The sequence below is a fragment of the Lampetra fluviatilis genome, chromosome 18 (assembly GCF_964198595.1).
Source record: "Lampetra fluviatilis chromosome 18, kcLamFluv1.1, whole genome shotgun sequence".
NCBI lineage: Eukaryota > Metazoa > Chordata > Hyperoartia > Petromyzontiformes > Petromyzontidae > Lampetra > Lampetra fluviatilis.
Window position 1 is genome coordinate 8,540,780 of NC_136292.1, and position 22,204 is coordinate 8,562,983.

The window sequence follows — 22,204 nt, forward strand, 5'->3', positions numbered from 1 at the left end:
ATCGGCCCTGAAGAGATGATATGCTGAGCCAACCCACGTCCGATAATTATTGAACTTGGACGTTTCAACCTACGATTACTTTCTCACGCCGCTGTTGGCTTTGTTGTGGTATCGTTTCTAAATTTGCTAATTTGGAAACCCCATTGATCTTTCCATCTCTTAATTACCCCTGATCCCAGGGGCTGGGTTTAAACCCCACTGAGATGTGAATGTGTTCATGGTAATTATTCCTCCGCACACAGCCAAGCTAAGCCGTCCTCTGTCAACAGTGATACTGGGAATTCGTTTGCATTCATGAGCAAGATCGCCGGGGCTAATGACAGTGCCCACTGCTTTGTGGTAAAATTAGTTTAAGTGCAGGTTAGGAGGGGAGTCCGTGGAGGCTGAGATGGAATCATGGACTAATAAGCCTATGCTGATGAGATCCTAAAGGTCGAAACCGGTCCAGAGTTTGCTTGTGTGAACACATTCTGGATAGCATTGGTCTGGAATATCCATTGGTTTAATGGATTCCAACATATTTTGTGCATATATATTTTAACGGATGTCTTTATTAGAGAGGGGTTGAGTTTAAAGACTGGGACCACGATGAAAGACTTGAGTTTACATTGCGGCTCTTGGCACCACCCAAGCAATACCACGACCACGGACACGATGGTTCAATGCATGGCAGATGTTTGTTTAACGGTCAATTAACAGCTCATCGTGTAGCAGTGGCATTTCTTAGCAGCTTAAGAGCCTGGGAATTAAAGCTTTCCGGTGTAAATTACTGTGCACTTCTTTGATTACTCTAGGTAGCGTCGTGGCTGGCCTCACGATGCCAAAGATGTGTGGGATTTACAACCACAGCTTTGAAATTATACGTCTGGATCATGATACCGTATAATATTGCAATACCTGCGTGCTCAATTATCACACCGTAAACAGTGCAGTGGTTCACTCTTGCATATGCTGTGCAGTCATTAAGAAAAGTGAGCTGAATTCCCACTGCATCAGCATTTTTTGAAGCGGATGAGTCGCAAAGTAGTCTTGGACTCAAGGCAATGCTTCCTAACTTAAGAGCAAACAGTGCCTATGCAATGTTTATAACTACAGCAAGTCGGTGTACAACTCAACAATAAATTTGTCCTCGCTAGTGTTTAAATGCAGTGTTTTGGCGATAATGTATTAGACAAAGTACACAATTGACAGTTATCTAATAGAATGACATAAATTGTCATATCAATACAACATAAGCACACCCAATATCAGTTTAATTTGTGTTTTCATTGAACAAAAAAACTGGCCATGTATTTGAATTGGGTTTAAAATGTTTAAAACGTAACATGAACAAAGCACATCCCAGCCTCTTTTACAAAGCTATCATGACATGTTCATGGTGAGAAATCTATCTCATGGGCAAAACAAACACGTGGACTTCTGATCTCCCTGCAAGGGACACGTGGGGCCGAGTCCTCCTTAACACGAGCCGCCCTCGGCTCGCCTCCTCATTGGCTGCCAGCGCGGCGCGTGCACTCGATTCTTGTATCCGATTGGACGACCGCTGGGCAGCGCTTCGTCACGGAAGCCAGCGGAAACGTCGTGGCTGCAGTACTCATTATAGACTGTAGGTACAGACCGTCTGTAGTACTGCAAGTGTGCACCAAATTATTATCAATCGCTGCCTATTTGTTCCCCGCGGTTCCGTGTCTGTATGGCTGGAAGGTTTTGTGCATTTTTCTGGGAATGTGAGAATTATTTATTTTCATGAGTGACCATTTTCAATCCACCGCTGGATGGAAGCCTGCTCCATGCCCTGTCGGTCACGGGGTTTGTTTACCCACTTCTCCTGCACAATGGTCGGTGCGGGTTGGTGAGCAAGCCCAGGGACCGGTTCAGATGTCACACTTAGCCACCGATGTTGACCAGGAATCATACTCATGGGTCGGAGTCCACGCCATAGCGAGCCAAGATATGTCCCACTAATCTGCATATTTCGGTAGACAAACCTCGACTAGGAAGCATCTCTTGGCTCTAATGAGCAATGGGGCAACGCTCATTCCCATTGTGGCTGTTGGGAATTCCACATTCTCATGGCGTGGTCCAGTACGGACCAGTCACATTAATCGGCTAAATTTGAAGTACTGTATTCAATGCAGGGGTCTGACTGGGCGCACACACCAACACTAATGGTTCAACACTGTGCTTATTGATGGGGGAGCGGAAGCGATTAGCCCACTGCGCTAAAGGCCCATCAGAGATCGAGTCCCGCTCCTGGATAACATAAGTGGCGAGCGACATCACAACCGGTACTGTGCACCGCTTCACCAACTTGAAATGAACAAACCCGCAGTGACCATCGTGGTGAAGTATGGTCAAACAATAATCATGACCAATATTGATTCGGGAGGCCTTCATCCAGCAGTGGATTGACGAGTTGTCAATAAATGTAACTCCTGCATTAACGTGCCACTGTTGTGGTTGCGATGGTCGCTGTTGCCGAGGTTATTGTTGTTGTTGAGGTGGATGTTGTCGTTTCATCGCAATTCGTGCTGCGCCACAGCGCCACACTCGGGGCCCGAATTCGCGTTCCGGGGCGCGCGTCCTCGTGTGACCCTGACGGGCGATACCACCTCGCTCCACACGGTAGGGGGGGGGGTGTACAGCCCGTTGCTATACAATGACAATCCCAGATTTGAAGCTTTCGTGACTGCAATGATTCATACTCTTAGTTCTTTCGGTAAAGTCACGTAGGTAAAAAATGAAAGAAAAAGAAAATTGTTTCAATTAATTATTTTTTTTATATTAATTTTTATTTCATTGTTTACCTACGTGACTTTACCGAAAGAACTAAGAGTACAATGACAATCCCCGCTACGAACGATTTCGCGGTGAAGTCAACCTGACCCCCAGCAGGGGGCCTTGGGCCCCGATCGGTTGTTTAATTCAGACTTTTAGTGACATTTTCACTTTTTTTTTGTTAAAGGAGATATTGTCGAATTTTTTAACAAGCAAAAAACAAATAAGTGTGGCCTTGAAATGAAAATATCTATTTATCTTGGGCAACGGCCTTTGATAACAACACATCCATTGCCCGAATAATGACCATTTGTCCAAAATGTCGCCGATAATACAAGTTCAAGTTCATTTATTAGGTAGAGTCCTGTGAGCCATTTGGCTCTTGAATCGGGTGCAACCGCAACAAAACAAAAACATGAACAAGAAAACATCTTAAAGTGACTATGTGACTAAGTACAAACAGAAAATCCAAGAATAAACTGCAAAATATTGCAGAAAAAACACCGCACACCAACGCTGTGTGCAAAAATCAGTGTTCCTTTTAACGCCAAACAAATTCTGAAACACGGACCGTCTTGACTGTATGCCTATTTGCGCTTTCACGCCACTGCCAGCAGCAAACAGCAGCAGCAAACAGCAGATTCACCGAATAATTCGCCAATCTCGACAGTTTCCCATCACCACCACCACTATCGCACCACCCCCCGCGCGTCGCGTCGCGATGGTTTGTCCCTGTCGGCCGGGGTCAAAGGGCGCTCCGTGGTGGCCGTGCCGCTTGTTTACGGGGGCGCGGGGCCGCCCATGGCGATGGCGCTGGCTCCGTGCGGCCATCGGGTGGACGCCTCCGCGCTCCCCTGCGAGATTATCGTGCACGTCCTCTCCTTCCTGCCGCCTCGGGACCGTCTCGCCGCCTCCTCCGTGTGCTCCCGCTGGCGGGCCTGCCTCTTCCAGCCGTCGCTGTGGCCCGCGCTGAGGCTGCGGGTTGGGGCAGCTACTGCTGGTGGTGGTGGTAGTGGCGGTGGTGGTGCTACAAGTGTTGTTAGTGGTGGTGCTATCGGCGGTGGTGGTGGTGGTGATGATGCGCTTAGCGGCGCCACATTCTTGTCGGGGCGCTGCGGGTCGTTCGTCCGCGAATTCTCGCTCTCCTTTGAGCACTTGGCCCGCGGTGGCTTAGAGAGCTCATCATGGGACTGGGATGGTGGTGGTGGCGGTGGCGGCGGCGGCGGCGGCGATGGTGACGGTGGAAGTATCGGAGGCAATGCTGGGGCCAACACCATCAGCAACAACACAAACAACAACAACAACAGCAGCAGCACCGTTGGTGGTGGTGGTGCTGGTGGGTGCTGTTCCGTGACCGCGCTTCTGCAATCGCATGTGGATGGGGCTGCCGAGGTGCTGCGCTCATTGAGGAACAACCGTAACCTCGAGCGCTTGGCCTTGCTCGGGGACAGCGTGATCGACGTGGCCGGCTCTCTGCAGCCCATAGCCGGCGGCACGGGACCATCGGCCGCCATCGACCCAGACGGGGAACGTACCGAGGAGTGAGTGATGTGGTTTGAGTGTGGGCCCCCCCCCCCCAAACACCGTCACTACCGCTATCACCAGCAACACTACAGCCACAATCAATAATACCCTTTTTGCTCCTATCACAACTGCATTCACTACCACTGCAGTCGCCACCACGAGCACGAACGCCACTTTCACTACCAACCCTGCCAATCACTACTAACATCAACCGCACAGCCACAACTTTAATAAACCACCATCACTGCAACCACAATTATTCGTATTCTAACAATACCACTACCACCGCTAATCACAACCACCAGCAGCACGGCTGCACTACATTACTACCACAATCACCACAAGTACAATAAACTCCACCACTACCTCCCCCATCATTACCGTCATTACCATCTGTTAAAATTATTTGTTTACTTTGAAAAACGCCACTGGGTGTCATTACTCATTTTTAGGTGGGTCCCTCTTGAGATGTTTGGCCTTTAACTATTCCCGTGCTGTATTTTCTGCGGGGAAACTCATCATGCGTGTCGTGGTCAATCGGCATTGCCCCACACATCGCTACAAATAAGCCCCGGAATAATTTTCTCTTGCTCACTTTGAGCTGGCTGTTCGTCAATCCATCGGAAATCATCTATCCACTGCTGGATGAAGGTCTCAAGCCTTTGCCACTCAGTACTGCGATGTTATCCATCTAGCTCCTGCACACAAGCTAGTTTAAGATCCACAGTGGATGTGCTCTCAGGCGTATTTACCATTTGATTGCCACGCCGATATTAGTCTTGACCACTAGCCATCATCTCTACTGGTGATGTCCTGCCCAAGCCCATTTCTGCATCGATTACTAGTGCTAAAATTAAAGTTTTATAGTGAATATAAAACGATATCCGATGGTTTCACCATGCCAAACTATTCTACTCAAATATAACCTTGGCACTGGCCCTGATCTGCTCATTTACCATATGCAAAGTTTATTTTTTAGTGGACATGGAATAGTTTTGTTTTGAACATGATGTAGTCTATGGCCAAATCTCCCGGAATCTGTTCCATTTTGGAAACGAAGCTGTGTTGATCTTAAGTAGTGCTTTGTGGGTATCCAACATGAACCACCTGGGTGTCATGGGGCAACAGGACTGCGTGGTTGGCAAAAACAAATGTTGATACCCAGTGAAGCACAATACATTGTTATACTTTACTACTCTGCCCTTCGCCTTCAACCCACAATGACCAGCGTGGTGCAGGATGCTAAAATATCTGTTGTGACTTGCACAGTGTTGGGAGGCCCTCATCCAACAGTGGTCTGACAAAGGGCCACATTTGAGCATGTTTTTCCCCACCCACAGACTACAGTCTCTGGTGCGTGAGATCCTGCGAAACTGCAAGCGCCTGCGCTCGTTGTCGCTGGCCTTCATGCTGGAGGTGGCCACGCCGGAGTTGCTGCCCTCGCTGCCAGAAACGAGCCTCGCGTCCCTGCGTCACCTCGCACTGCTCCGTCTCCACGGCGGCCGTCTCACGCCGGGCCCCGACGCGGACACGTCCGCCATACCGCTCCTCCGACCGCCGGAAGCCGGCCGCATGCGCAACCTGCGTTGCCTGGCGCTCGACCTGGCCGACTTCACGGCGGAGCTCGCGCAGGCCCTGGCGCGAAGGGCGGAGAGCCCTGGCGCCGTTCCTCTGGTCAGGATCTCGCTCCTCTTGCATAATCAGCATCCACGAGCTGGGAAGTCGCTCGAGAGCATGCCCCAGGTGGGTTTGTGGAAAATAATAAAGTGATTTGCTGAATAGAGTTCTGTGGTTGTGCTGTACAGCAATCCCATGTATTTTCAGTTCATGCTGTGTAATTTTTGGCCCGGTGTTTTGACGTTTCATTAGTTTAATGCACACAGTTTTGTACTGAAAGTTTCAGAATTCGTTTGTACAAGTGACAAATGGCATTTTTCCACGTAGAGCTAAACTTGGTACAACCCAGAACAATCCACAAACATCGGGTAACTATGCAAAGCCATTTTTCTTTAAAAGTCTTAAAATAAAATCCAAGCAGGCAAGGTCTTGCAAGAATGTAAACTTTAGCTTCCAATTGTAAACGTTGAATTATTCACATACCCTGACGAGTCTCAAGTGGCACTGATCTTTTTTGGTGGCTCTAAATCCGTTGTAGAAATTCCATATTTGTATTCTGATGATGGGCAGCATAAACTGTTCTAAGGGTGGCTTAAAACTTATGTTCTTTTAGCCAGGCAATTGTGGCGCACACCTGTAATTCAGGACTGGAGGCAGCGAAGGTTGGTGGATCACACGCATTATGTGAAACACCCTCCCATGGACATTGAGGTGCCAAACCCTGGCTTGCCAGCAATAGAGCAAAATGTGGACATCTTTCCCATTTGCATGGGATAGACTGTTGCCCCCTCACAAGCGTAGGTTTATATGCCCTGATTGTGATGTTTTGTTTTCTATGTGCAGTCATTGGTTACCCAGCTGAGACCATCAACCCACGCTCTACTCGAGAACCCAGATATACCACACGAATCCGTCTAGGTTCGAACCCAGGATCTTGGCCGTGACAGCTCAGCGCCGTGACCTCCGAACCACCTGTCGTCCTCTCGATGCCAAATTGTCTTTTTAACGTCTCCCTCTAGGACAGCGACTGGTCTCTGCTGACAGCCGGAAACACGGCTCTGCGCGTCTACCTCCTGGCGGTGGGCGTAGGCAGCGACCTGCTGCTGCGAGTGCTTCGCCCCGCGCTGCCCCTCGAGCGCCTGCACCTGGACGGCTGCCCCGGCCTCTCGGCCGCCGTGCTCGACCTCGTGTCCCGCCAGTACGGCCGCACGCTGGCGCAGGCCGTGCTGGTGCGGGAGGCGTGCGAGCCGGCGTCCGCCTCTTCCATCACGCAGCTCTTTCCGGACCTGAGCGAGGGCCAGCATGAGGACCCGCTCGTGCTCCTCGCCTGGAAGTGCAACCGCCTGTCAAGGCTCACTATTCACGGTGAGTGGGCAACGCCGTCTCGGCGATGAGCGTCCTCGCAGTTCAATGGGGGCGGCAGGGTGGTGGCGCAGTCTTAGCGCTCGAGCCTCGCAGCAAGAAAGGCCTGGGTTCGGTTCCCGACTCGGGCGCCTTTCTTTGTGACGTATGTTCTCCCCCCTATTCCTCCGTATTCTGAAGTTTTTTTTCCCCATTGCTAAAAATAACAATGTAACTGGTATTGGCCAAATATCCAAATTCTGAAAATCTACCTGCAAACTACTCAATTTTCATTACGGTTAGCAACATTTCCTCCACAAAAACTTGGCAGGATCCTCCTGAAAAAGTCTTGAGACTCAATGAGGCTTTCCTAGATAAACAAGCATAGCCGTAATAATGATAATAATTTGATTTATGGAGCGTCTAACTGCGACTACATTTTAAGATGCCGTACATCTCAAGAAGCAGTTGAGGTATTTATTTTGAAGAGGAATAGGGAGTGATATAGGTCTCTACGTGAGTCTATGTATACATGTCTCTGAGTAGTGGGTGTCAATGTCGATCTCTGCAAGTCTATAAAAACAATTACCATAAATGCGACTGCATCTCAAGACTTTGTACATCTCAGGAAGCAGTAATCATCTAATTTTATAGGGGGTCAGTCAGCCATAGGCAGAGGGAAAAAGGCAAGTGTGAGTGATTTGCAACTAAGAAAAATTTTTACTGGAGGCTTTGAGAGAACCTTTGGTTGCTGAAGCATAGAGTGTGTTGAGGTGAGATGGGAGATTAGAGATAGGCTTGGAAGATGTTGAAAACAGTTATTTTGGTCTTGGAATGGATTTGGTAGTGCTTACGTAGTGCTTGGTACTGGTTTGGGGGCAAGTGGAGGGATTTGAGTATTTGGATAATATGTTTTCATCTAAGGATGATGGTGAGAAATCTGAAAGTGACATTTCGGATCACGTGGAGTTTGGGGATAAGGGATGTGGGTGAGGCCATATTGGAGGGCCTTGCAATCTTTGAGTGGGGATGCGATGCCTGTGAGGATGAGGGTTTCGGCAGCGGCTGGGGCGAGGAGATGCCGGATTTGGGAGATGCTGCGCAGATGGAGGCATGAGGTCTTGGAGAGTTAGGAGATGTGAAAAGAAACTCTTATTGCACTGAATTGTGGAAACCATGGGGAGATTATAGGAAATAAACTTATCATATGCAATAGGTATTTTTTTTTATTGACAAACTTTAAAGCACTGCATTGGCAGTGCAGCACAAGCATACGATCCAATCTGTAAATTAGGCAAAACTCATAACAGAAACGTAGTGTAGGCCGAAACACCATAAGTGTAAAAAAACACAAAAATGTGTACACAAGCACTCGGCCTTTTTGCATTATACAAAAACCATCAGCAGTTCCTGCAGAATTCCATCAAAATAAATGTGACCGACTGACAGGTAGCATGGAGACCGAGATAGACAATTTAGACTGGTTTCATATTTATTAGCACTCATCAGAACAGTATAGTAACCATTGCTCACTACTGCATAGTCTGCCTCCTGAGAAAACACATATGTGGAGTCCCCATTTCCACATTATGGTTTTCCAGCCTGGGCTATTTTTGTGTTCTAGGGTTTTTAATCATTTATGGATTTGATTTTTGTTGGCATAAGCCAAGCTAATAGGCTTCACAGTGTGAAAGTGAGGATTCTAAATCTTGGGTTTTCAGAGGCAGAGACTTAGCTGCAGTGAGCACTGGTGACTGTACTCTAATGATGAGTCCTAATAAGACTGAAATTGCTCCACAGTTGTCTGTCTCACTGCTGTCTGTCAGTTGGTCTCATTCACTCAAATGTATTTGTATTTGACTCAAGGCAAGAGGACCACAATGCAGTTCTTCAGGAACTGCTGGTGGTTTTTGCATGATGCACAAAGGCTAAGTGCGTTTTGCACGTGTTTTTGTGTGTAGTTTGAAATGATCACGCATTAGCTCATTGAATTTTTATTTTCTGTCTTCAAGCTAATTATAAACTGATTGTAGGATAATTAGAAATGCACAAGAGGATCAATGAATGTTTTGCTGCAGAGCAATATTCCTCCAAGTTTCAACATCATAAACAATGCAAATATAAGTTATTTCCCTCCCCACCGCGTATCTTATTGCCTGCCTACTGACGTGGATTTCCCTGCATTTTCTGTGGCCGTAACTGACGCCCTTGGCGCACCTTGCGTTGCAATTGCAGGCTACGTGATGTGGGCCGACAACCTGGTGGCCATTGCGCGACTGCGCGGCGCTTGCCTGCGCGTGCTCGAAGTGACGGAGGAGAGCCTGGACTTTGACCCCGAGGCGTTCCTGCACGTGCAGATGGTGATCGGGGACCCCCCGGTGCTCACCACCACCACGCCCGCCACCGCGGGCTGCAGTCTCGACGTGATGGGGGCGCTGGTGGACGAGGTCTCCATGGCTCTTGGCAGGCCCTGGTCCCCCACGCCGCCGGAGCAGCGTCTCGACGTCTTCAACCAACCCACCTGGACCTTCTGCAGGGAGGTGGAGAGCTTTGGAGAGTAGGGAGGGGATCTAGACTCTGTAGAGCCACCGGGTCGGTAAGTGCAGGTGGCTCGTTTAGCGCCCTGTCCACCCTCCGTTAGAGCTCACAGACCACGATGACGATGTGTTTGTGTGAGAAAATTTCAGTTGCCTGCAGTTCAAGCAGACGCAGTGTTTACCATTTTTTTTGTTCAGCTGTGGCTTTCCTGTGATGGATATATGAAGGGTTACTAAGTACGTATTACATATTTTGAAATGTTAGAAGAATAACTCGTAATCCAATGGCAAATGTTGCTGTTTTTTGTAACTGTAAGGTGGAAAGTGTAATCGTGGTTCAGACATGCTGTTTACCTCCGTGGCCTAAAATATACACCATTTTAGCCATGTCAAGCATGATCACTTAAATTCAGATAACGTGTAAGAGTTTTAAACGGTCTGTGAGCTTTACCGTCGGTGGACAAAGTGTTAAACATAATATTACGTTTTTCGATTTGTGCTACGTATGCAGAGCTTTAGCATGGACTAGCCCAGTTCAGCAGGTTACATAAGGAGTTAGAAATGTTCATAATTGCAGCTGATTTGCTCAGAATTTACTTTATCGGTCAGTTTCAAAGTTGTAGAATCATATTGCCTTTTACACAATACGTTTAGTGAAGGTGCGAGATCAATAGATTTTTTTTCCTATCAGATTTAAATGTTTAGCTTTTGCTAAAGTATATTAGCATGCCGTGCTTAATGGTTATATACACACATTTTTGCCCTTGGCATTAGCTTTTTTTTGGGTTTTGCTCAAGCGCTAATTAATTACTCAACAGTTGTGGCAGTTCTGGGAGAAAAAAAAAATTGACTGATAAAATAAATTAAAACTGTGCGGAGGTGAGTGTAACTTTGTAGATGCGTAAATTGGGCAACTGCAGAGTGCGGAATGAATGTTCGTTGTGTTAATAGTTGCAGCCCAATTAAATCCTGCTGCACGTGTTGTGTTTAGAAGCACATTTTGAGAGCAGCGGAAGGCGAACAGCAGTTATGCAAAGTAGAACTAGAGCATCTGTGGCAACCCCTTAATTGGACTTGTGTTGGGCTTCTAGTTGATGGAGGTGAAGATTGATCATTTAGTACAAATGCTGCTTTTATGACTAGTGTAGGGCAATATACGCCAAACAAGTAATTAATGCATATTAATGTAGTGTTAGAGTTATATACATCCCATTGGTTTTCACTTCTAAAAGGGTTTGGTTATTAGGCTAGAGAGAATGTTGTGTTATTTTGAAAGCATTTAAAGTAAAGTTTTTTTTTTTTTCCTCTCAATATTTCGTTTAGTTCTGCTGCTAGGACCTCATGGGCATCCTCTTAAGAGTTGAAGACCAGATGGGAATGTAAATGCGTTAAGACCTTGCATCAGGTCCAGTGGGGCAGTTTGCAAAAAAAAAAACAACCTCCCACACACACTGGCAAAGAGAAAGGTCATTAACAACTGTACAGTACTGTTAAACCAGCCTTATTTGAAGCGAGTTCTACCTTACGGATGAAAGGCACACAGCTGTGCTGTGGCTATCTGCCGATGCTGCTAAACGACATCTTGTCAACGCGCAGTAACTTACGGGACAGCAAGCGACACGCTGGCACGCACGCACGCGCTGGCAAGGATGTGCAGGTCTTAGTTTGGGAAGGCTGCGGAGCCTCAAAACAGACTGCCACCTTGGGCTTGGCTTGCCTTGGCTGCTGTGCGATGGGCGCTTGTTGGATTTTCACAAATAGCGCCATGGTGCAGTTTATCTGTTTGCCCTCGGTTGTATAAGCCTGGGCAGGACGTTTCATGTTTGGGAAGGAGAAGGTAATAATGCACTTAAATTTTATCCAAATGAATGATTTTTTGTATGATAGAAAATTCATCAGTTTGTAAACGTCATGGTGTTTCCAGTGTGTGAAGCGTAGGCAGTTTCAATCCATTAAATGGGAGCCCGAGTGAAATTTCTCACACCACTGATGAATTGTCGTCATTCAGGATAATTTTTTTAACAATATTAGAACAGAGAAAATATATTATAATACACTTCTGTTTGAATGTAATCCTCCTTCCTCATGACTCGACTGAAGTTGGCGGTCTCTCCGTAGCACTTTGCAGGCATGAGCAAGTCGGCAACGTATCACACCGCTTGCTTTGTGCACCATCCAAGACCTGTGAGCATCCTGCTAAACTAGTGACTGGCGCTGCCACACGCAAACATTCCAGACTTGTTGCTTTTAACACGAGGAAGCTGTCGTTACGGGTGTGCACGGCTGTGTCTCTGTGAGACCACCACTGAATACGTTTTTACCGAGTTTCGAGCGTAACGCGAATAGTGTTTTACTTCAAACACCCGGGTAAGGTTTGCTCTTTGTTTTATGTACTTGGTATTCCAACGATGTCATGCGAAGCCAGTGCCAGACACCAGACTTATATTTATTTATGATCATTTACTTGTATTTATTTTTCCCTTTAAAAGTGCGCAGGGGTCCGTGGGCTGCTTTTTTTTAAAGAAGAAAAAAAACTCCTAAGCATGTTACAGCAGTGTTGTCAATCACGCGATTTGTACGCGATGGTGGCAGCGGCCACGGCTCTGTGTTCTACCCCGGGAGCGCTCGTGTGCCGAGCCCGGCTGGGAGGTGGGAGGCAAAGGCCCCGATGTTTTACAAACACCACGCCTACTGTACACCATTCCTGCATTTGTTACTGCACACCTTTGCAATATAATGCACCTTAATGTGGGTAGAGAGTGACCTGTGACCTTGTTTGCTCGGTGATTGTTGCTGGAAATCTCTTTATTTTCTCCAGCTTGATTTAAAAATGAAATGTGGGAAAGAAAAAAAAATACCACCCCATGTGTTCGTGTGGATCCATCGCCGAGACGCTATCTTCACGTGCAAGCGGTTTCTCTTCCATTGCAGAAAATGATTGTATGATGTGTGACCTTAACAAGTAGCGCATGGGTAATGTGGGTTTGACTACGGTTGCGATGAGAAACCCCGACAAAAGTGTGTGATTTTAATGCGGATATGGCGTGCGCGATGATACGACCGGCATTTTGCGCCGTAGCGTTTGTTTCTACGTAAACAATCTTCACGGAAAATAACCAATGCTGGTGCCGCATCCGTCGAGGTGTGCACGCCGAGCTCTTAGGCAGATAATCATAGGACTCGAATGGCTCCCAAATACATTGATGGAGCAGGACAGACGCGATGTCACTGGTGGATAAATGCAGGTAATACTGGCCTATGTTTTACGGCCCATGAATGTAACAAAAAATGATTACAGCACTCATGAATATATGCGTAGTCCCGACATCGGACAATTTTGTATATAGTGAAGCTCAAGGGGGTAACTTGCAATGCAACGAGAATAGGTCAAGCGATGGTTTAGTCAAACTTTTAAGCCCAATGTGACCGGGTGTTTTTTTTCTGAAGTCTGCGGGCAGTAGGTTAGTCTGGATCACCGTGAATCACTGCTCCACTCAACCTTTCACCCAAGAGACAAAGAGGTCCGGTCGACTTGTGTAGTGTTGGTCTGTGTTGTTTTCTATGTTTTGTTCCCAGCGTTTGTGTACAAAGTGTTGCTTCATGTCGGTGAAGCTGTTAGGATTCATGCTTTGCTCTTGTTTGGTCATTAATAAAGCATCTCATAAGCAGCGTAGATATTCTTTGTGTCTTTGGAAGACTTGAGTACTGTGTTTGGACACCTGGTTTTCTGCTCCCTTGGCGCCCTAACATTCCTCGAAGAGCACCTCCAGACACATTTAATCTTTTACACTTAAACACAGGTTTTGGAACAAGATCACTTGGGGTATGTCTTACTCTCTGCTCTCACCGCATGCTCACACCTGCCAATTTGTACTGTATGTGTATGTGCCTTTCTCCTACTTTATATGCCCTAATTAAAAAAAAAGTGTATAACATGACAGAAAGCAAAAGGTTTATTAATCTGGTGACGCAGTAGTCTCATGCTGGGGAATCCAAAATACTAAACTCAAACGTAACTGGAGCTACATAGCTCTTTCGGAAACGACCTGGCCACAAATAACGAAGTGGCTTGTGGAAATTAGTAGCAGCCAAATTAAACGCGCGATGTTGCAAAATGTGGAGGGGAAAGTCCGGATGACCGGGGAGAGCATGCAGACTCCAAATATACAGGCGTCAGGGTCGGGGATCGAACCTGCATACCAGGCGAGGTCGTTCACATCTCGCCACCGAGGCACTTATGGTTTGTTAACCAAAATATTTTCAACTTGTAGCCACTGATTCTACCTGCCCTTTCAATAGAGTTGGCTGCGTGGCTCTGGTTGATGCCATACATGGCAAGGCACCCGGCCAAAACCGCTGAAGACAATTTTCGAACTGAATGTCAGCTTCCTGTAATTAAACCCGGTTATTACATCACATGCGAGTTGTCTCACCATAATCATGCAAAAATAGTGACATTAAGTTCTCACGAAATACTGTTTGACAGCTCTACGATGAAGTGGTGGTGCAGTGGTTTGCACGCTGCTTTGTGAATCCGGTGTCCCGAGTTGGAATCCTGGCGTTGACTCAGCTGAGTGATATATCTGAAGCAGTCCTGGGTTCGTCCTCCAACAATCTCCACTGGCTATCGTAGTAACGCCTTCTCAAACGATCTACACGCCGTGCCAGTCATGGGGAGGGCTTCACTTAGTGGAGTGGCGACGAGTTTTGTACGTAGAACATGTGCAGCTCTTGAGGACCACACATGTGGTGTTGTCGTGTGCTAAATAACGCGCTACTCGCAGGCTTGTAGCTCAAAAGTTATGTGATGTTATTTTCCCGAGGTTGTTGAATAACAACACCGGGCCACATTGCACTGCTGTCCTAGAGAGTTCGAAATAACCATTGCGTCGTGCCATGATGCCTATAAGCACATCCGCAATGTAACTGGGAAACCTTCAAATTTTCTACGTCCCGTACGGACAACTGCACTCGATTTCCCGTCTTGTCTGTGGACAATCGTCCATGGGCCCAGACCAGAACAATCACTTATTGGTACCACCTGAGATGGCAAAGTCTCGATTTTTACAATCCTCCACGTGTGTGGGACATATTCTGATATGATAACCTTTGCGGAGTGGCAGCTTAGTTGTAGTTACCATGACTTTTATACCCAGACCCTGTGACAGGCGTCCGGAACGATGAAATGGGCATTATTACTGAAAAACTACCTGGACAAAAGCCAGTTAGGTCACAAACTGGTCTTGATTGGTTTAAATACACAATGAAAACACAGGATAATAAGGAACACCATAGTCAGGTAAGGAACTACTTGAATCTTCTTGGTTCTTTCGGTAAAGTCACGTAGAAGGGAAATAATAAAATAATAAAAATAAAACAATAAAATAAGGTGAAGAGCAGGAAAGACCTGCTCTTCACCTGAGGACGGCTGCTTGCGTTGTGGCCGAAACGTGAGAATTATTTTATTATGTTTTATTTTTATTATTTTATTATTTCCCTTCTACGTGACTTTACCGAATGAACCAAGAAGAAGAATCCCTGCAGTCACGAAAGCTTTAAATCGAAATTTAACTACTTGAATTTTATAAACATTGACATTCGCATATACTTAGTCAATGATACAAGTAATCCGATATATATATCGTTTGTGATTGGTATATGTGAAAAAGGTTATATTATTGTTATCAAGCACTGTGTGTACTTAGATGGTGTTAGCAAGGGTAACCAAGTCCAGAATTACCACACTGCATCTATCTCGGCCTCGCCGTGCGCTGCGTTGCACCGCTAGTCGAGTAGATAACCATGTGTTCAATAAACCCTCGGAGCCAGGATGACCGTCCAACTCCGATCGTCATTTATTGATTGTAACAGGTAAAACTGGTGAGAAAACACAGATACAGCATCTGTTATAATTCGGAAACACCCACACAATGAACACCACAGCATCAGAACATTGTCTCAGATAACAATAGATCCTGGAAGGACCAGGCCACCACATTACCCCTGAACAACTAGACAAAGACACAAGCTGGTGCGTTGCATACAGGCACATAGTGTATTCATCCCACTGCACCCCAAATGTACAGCATTACACTTAACACTAAACTGTGGATGAGATACTTCGTCATCACTCTCAGGATCGCAACATAGGCACAAGTCTGACTCGACCTACTAAATCACAAGTAACATCCACAATAAGGAAAGTCACAGGCTTCGTTACTAACTAGGCCTCGTATTTACTACAACAACTTAACGGCACCATAAAGGCATTTACATTGCTATAACGGTCATTCCAACATTACAACAGCATTTCCAATATTATAGGAATATAAACAACTTACAGATAATGCTTCTTAAGCTCCCACAATGGACAAGTGCGGCTGTGTTCTCACTGAGATGTGATGCATGCCGCCATCTTGACTTATCTGTGTAATGGCTGACGCCCGCGTGGTACAGTGGAAATCTAACATCGTCACTTCCTGGTCACGTGACCAACATTAGCATCAAAAAACAGGAACTTCCTGTGAACGTACGCTCCCCATCTGCCGTGAGGCAAGACACTCCCCGTCTGGTATCTACGAGATACCACCATTTATTTCCTATCTCATAAACAAGTGTATAACAACTTCAACGGGTCGACTTATTTGTCCATATCTTTGCGAGAGAGAAGTAGTACTATCTCGACTATGGGCCTGATGAAAGTTCTTGCGACTCCTTGCTTCGCAATCATAACCTCGACCTTTCGAACTTTTCCATCGGCACTTGGAATCGACTTGAGGATGCGGCCCATTGGCCACTCATTCCGTTTGGCTTGGTTGTCCTTCAGTAGGACGAGGTCGCCTTCTTGGATGTCTGGTCTATTAGACTGCCACTTGTTGCGCACTTGGAGTGTCGTAAGGTACTCGTTTTTCCAGCGACGCCAGAATGTGTTCGCGAAGCTCTGCACTTGTCTCCATTGACGTCTGTAGAGGTCTGCAGTGCTGGCCTCCTCGGTAGGTGCTGTGAGCACATCTGTCTTCTGGGTAAGAAGTGTAGCAGGAGTCAAGATGAATGGTGACTCCGGGTCGGTTGAGACGGGGATCAGGGGTCTTGAGTTAATAATGGCTGAGACCTCGGCCATGAGAGTGGTCAAGACCTCGTGAGAGAGCCGTGTGGACCCGACATCACATAGCATGGAGTCGAGAATGCGTCGAGCAATCCCGATCATGCGTTCCCAGGCTCCACCCATGTGCAAAGAGTGGGGAGGATTGAATATCCATGTGCAGCCTTGGTCACCAAGGTATTTCCTGACAGAATAATCTTCGACATTCTCCGTATTGATCTTAAGCTCTTTACATGCTCCTATGAAATTGGTTCCACAATCAGAACGAAGTTGCTTGGCTGGCCCTCTGATGGCGAAGAACCTCCGGAGTGCATTTATAAAGCTCGAAGAGTCCATGGACTCGATGACTTCTATGTGCACTGCTCGTGTACTCATACAGGTGAACAGCACTGCCCAACGTTTGCTGTTCGCGAGCCCTCCTCTGGTGCGGCGGGAGATGACTGTGTGGGAGATGACTGTCCACTGTCCGAACACGTCAATCCCTACAGAGGTGAAGGGAGGTTCCACACTGAGTCGATCAGCTGGGAGGTCTGCCATTTTCTGTTCTTCCTGTTTTCCACGTAGCTTGCGACACCGGATACACTTGTGGATTGTGCTGGCGATGCACCTCTTTGCTCCAACGATCCACAGCCCTGCAGATCGGATTGCTCCTTCTGTGAAGTGCCGACCTTGGTGCTTGACCTTCTCGTGGTAGTGGCGCACGAGTAAGATTGCGATGTGGCTCTGGCTTGGGATTATGAGGGGGTTTCGTTCATTCTCATCTAATTTTGCATTCCCTAGCCGACCACCGATCCTGAGCAAGTCGTCTTTGTCCATCCCGGGGTTTAGCTTCCTGAGGGTGCTGACCCTAGGAAGGTCTTCTCCCTTGTTGATGGCCTTGATCTCACTTGCATAAGCTGCCTGTTGCACACAGCGGAAGATTGATTTCCTTGCTCTGGAAAGCTCGTCTTCAGTGCGTGGCACTGTGCAGTGATGCCATCCATTGCAGCTACCAGTGGTGCCTCTCATCAGGCGATGGAAGCAGTCTGCGATATGCGTTAAATGTGCTATCGCTCGCACGAGCGTCGTCCATTTCGAGAAATGTTCAAAATGGTGTGGACTCAGTGGACTTCTTGGTCGCACATTTGTTACGAAAGTTGTCACTAGAGGACGAATCTCCTTGTCGGACTCGGGCTCTAAGAGTCCAAAGGTCTCCTTGGTCGTACATGGGCCAACGTCAAGTCGTAACAGGAACGCTGGACCCGTCAGCCAGATGGTTTGATTCAGCAGAGATGCAGGGACGGACCTAGTTGCGAGATCTGCTGGATTCTGGTCAGTTGGAACGTAATTCCATTGCTCCGGCTGCGTCGATCTCCTGATGCGCTCCACCCGGTTGCTGATGTAGGTGTAGAACCTTCTGGTTTGGTTGTTTATGTAGCCTAGTACGACCTTACTGTCCGTGTAGAACTTGACCGCGTCCAGTTTGACGTCAAATTCGTCTAAGATCAGTTCCGCCACCTCTGTAGCAAGAACCGCTCCACACAGCTCGAGCCTTGAGATGGTATGTTCCGGTTGTGGGGCCTTGCCGTGGAACTCCTTCCAGAATTCCCACTCGGACGATAGCTCCGAGTCGAGGAACGGAGAGGCCACGGTCACAGCGACCACCGCCACGACCACCAGCAGAGCGACGAGCAGCGGCTTCACCTTAGTCTTCTTCCCGTCAGTCAGGACTGGCTTGGAGAAACGTGGAGGAACAAACTCCAACGAAGACGGTGGATGCACAAGCGAAGTCATGGTGGTTTCTTCGTAAGTCTGCACGGTACAGCCTTGACTTCTCTCGCCGAGTTCCTCTTTCAGCGTGAAGTGATTGGGGCACGGTTTGAAGAGCGACGTGCGTCCATTCGTGAGCACACTCGTTCTGAATGTGCTAATGTGGTCTGGTTTGTGTATTCCCTTCAGACAAACGTCACCTACGATGACCCATCCTAGGTCGAGTCTCTGGGCATAGGGAGCGTCGTGAGGTCCATTGCGTTGGTTACGAACCTTGTGGACTCTCAGCATGTCCCTGCCGAGCAGAAGTAAAATCTGTGCCGCGTGATCCAATGGCGGGATGAACTCTGCTATGGGTTTCAGGTGTGGGTGGTGACGTGCAACTTCGGGCGTGGGAATCTCACTCCTGTCGTCTGGTATCTCGTTGCACTCTGTCACCGTAGGAAGGGCTAGCTTCATGGTGCTATCTATGGTTTCCACCATGAGGCGGCTCGCTCTTCTTCCCGCTGTCTCCATCAGTCCTGAGCATGTTCTGAGCATGTATGGAAAGGAATTCCCACCTACACTTAGCTGATCAAAGAACTCTGACCTTGCCAAAGACCTGTTGCTCTGGTCGTCCATTATGGCGTACATCCTTACTGCCCTTTCAGGATGTCCTTTGGGATAGACTCGGACGAGGCATATCTTTGAGCAAGATCTTCCTTTGAAGCCTTCTCCACAGACTTCTGTGCATTTGGTTGTGATTGACGAAGTGAGTGCGGCAGTCTCGCCTTGCTCCCCGCCGTGCTCTGCTTCGGGATCGGAAGCCTTAGTGCTACTGGGTTTCGAGTAAAATGTGTGCAGAGCAGTTGCGTGTTTGTCGCTGCCACATTCCTCGCACTTGATATCTGCCTTGCAATTCCTTGCAAGGTGGTTAGTAGAAGCACAGCATTTGAAGCACACTCCAAATTCTTTCAGCATGTTCTTCCGCTCTTCCAATGGCTTCCTTCTGAACTCACGGCATTTCTGGAGGGAGTGAGGTTTATCATGCAATGGGCATTGCTTCTCTGGATCCTCTATCTTTTTCTTTGTGGTGGTTGCCTGGACGGAGTTTGCGAATGTCGCAGGAGAGACCTCAGTCTTGTGTACGGAAATTGGCCCTCTCGCTGTTCCTCGTTTCGCCGTTGTCCTTTCCATTTTTGCGAGATCTGGACTGGAAATCCCCGTGGTGCCAAACATGAAACTCGGGTCATTTCTAGTCTTAGCCAGGTTGCGGATAAACTTTGAGAAAAAAGAGAATGGGGGGAATGCAACCTGATGCTCTGACTTGTATCTTGAACCCGCTGTTCTCCATTTTTCCTGCACGTCAAATGGCAATTTCTCTACGATGGGGTTCACGCCATGGTAGGTATTCAAGAAAATGAGACCTGGTAAGTAGGGATCAGCCTGGGCTGATTCAAGCTCCATCAAAAGATCTCCAAGCTCCCGTAACCTTTTATTGTCTCGACCAGATTTTTGGAAAGTTCTGCAACTTCTTGAAGAGAGCCTTCTCAATGGTTTCTGGGCTACCATAGCACTCCTCGAGCCTCTCCCACACCGCATGCAGGCTTGAGGCGGGGTCGTCAATGTTTGCTGACCGGATCCTCTTTGCGTACTCTGCAGATTCATTTCCTAACCATTTCACCAACAGGTCGAGTTCTTCACTTGCAGAGATGTCTGCATTTCGGATTGCATTCCTGAAGGTAGATCTCCAGGCTCGATAGTTCTCAGAGTGGTCATCAAACTTAACGAGTCCGGTGTTGATTAGTTCGCGGTGAGCCAGGTACCTAGCAAAGTCTCCTAGTCCTGCTGATCCAGGGTGTGTCCATACTGGTGCTTGTGAGGCGGCATTATTGGCTGTATTGCCTAGCATGCCGTCATTTGCAATGGCGTTGGACTGTGGGCCCAAAGGGTATCGATCACGTTGGTTGGATCCCCTTATGTGACTGTCTGGAATGTGGGTCTGACTTGGTGCATCCACGTCTGACCCCACGTGCGTGACGCTGAGTTGGCGACTAACTGCCAGAGCGGGATATGCATTTCCACCATTCCTGTAGACAGCATTCATGTTCATTCGGAGTGGAGATGGCAATGCCTGAACGTCCACCCTTTGTTCAGTATGGTTTGGTGGAGGAGCATTGATGCATTGTTCAGACCAGTCCAAAATATTTTTTCTGGTGAGTTGATCACGGTCCTTGACAGGTTTCTGATTGCCAAACTCACTCCAATTCTCTTCCTTATCCAGGTTGGCTGCTGCCTCGAGCACCTCTGCCTGGGCCATTGCAGCAGCTGCTTCCCTTTTGAGTTGTAGGGTGCTTAACTTAGCATCCAGCTCAATTTTCTTCCGTGTGGCAGTAGCCACTGTACCCACTAATGTACTCTCTGCTATGCTTGCTTCTTCTTGTATGCGAGCCTTTTCAATTAGCATGGCTTCCTCTTCAGCCATGTAGGCAATACGGGCGCTTGCTGCTTCTGCTGCTGCGCGTGCCTGAGCTGCTGCCATACTAGTAGATGATGTCTGTGAGTGCGCTGAGGCTTTAGATCTTGTGGTGGACCTAGATGAGACAGAGTGCTGAGATCGTGTCTCTCTTAAGCCCTCCACGCGGTCCATTGCATCTTGTATCACTGCCTGCACATTATCATCGAGCAGTTCGAGGAAGTGCTCTTGTCTGCGCACTCCCTCAATGCCCTCATCTGTTTTCACCTTCATCAGGAGGGAGATGTATCTATTTGCCAGGAGCTTGTAGCTTGAGCTGCTCACATTCACTCGCTGGATGGCCCGCTGAATTGAGGCCACTGTGTCTGAGGCATTTGAAGCTTCAGATAAATCTGCTTCAACCCGGTTCCATGCCCGTTGTATCCTGGCATCCAGGTCCTGTTTCTCAGCCTCATAGCTTTCCAAGGCCCGTTGCGTCAACCTGACCTCCCTCTGAGGCCTTGAACTCCCTTGGTCCTCTTGAGGCAGGATGGGAGATCCTGGATTGCTTGGTTCACCTTCTTCAGCATCTCTCCCTGCTGAACTGTGGCTTTCCATGCTGCGATGCTTGCAGCGCGATTTTAATGTAGACTCGTTGCAGAGCTCCTTGCTTGTTGCAGGCTGACTGCAGGGCTGGCTGCAGAGCTGGCTGCAGAGCTGGCTGCAGGGCTGGCTGCAGGGCTGGCTGCAGAGCTGGCTGCAGAGCTGGCTGCAGGGCTGGCTGCAGGGCTGGCTGCAGAGCTGACTGCAGAGCTGACTGCAGGGCTGACTGCAGAGCTGGCTGCAGAGCTGGCTGCAGGGCTGGCTGCAGAGCTGGCTGCAGGACTTCTTGGGAGCTTTAAGAAGAGTATCTTTTTACTTGGCTGCAGAGAGTTGGCTGCAGCACTGGTTGGGAGCTTCAAGAATAATATCTTTTTACTATCTCGGCCTCGCCGTGCGCTGCGTTGCACCGCTAGTCGAGTAGATAACCATGTGTTCAATAAACCCTCGGAGCCAGGATGACCGTCCAACTCCGATCGTCATTTATTGATTGTAACAGGTAAAACTGGTGAGAAAACACAG

General features: G+C 47.9%; 1 protein-coding gene across 1 annotated transcript; it reads left to right on the forward strand.

Annotated features, from left to right (window-relative positions):
• The first annotated feature begins 3,509 nt into the window (after positions 1-3,509).
• FBXO33 (F-box protein 33) lies at positions 3,510-13,465 on the forward strand. Its single transcript, XM_078864530.1, has 4 exons — positions 3,510-4,319; positions 5,643-6,045; positions 6,939-7,284; positions 9,496-13,465. The coding sequence occupies exons 1-4, from the start codon at positions 3,580-3,582 to the stop codon at positions 9,819-9,821; spliced, it is 1,815 nt and encodes a 604-aa protein (XP_078720656.1). The 5' UTR covers positions 3,510-3,579; the 3' UTR covers positions 9,822-13,465.
• Positions 13,466-22,204: the final 8,739 nt, after the last annotated feature.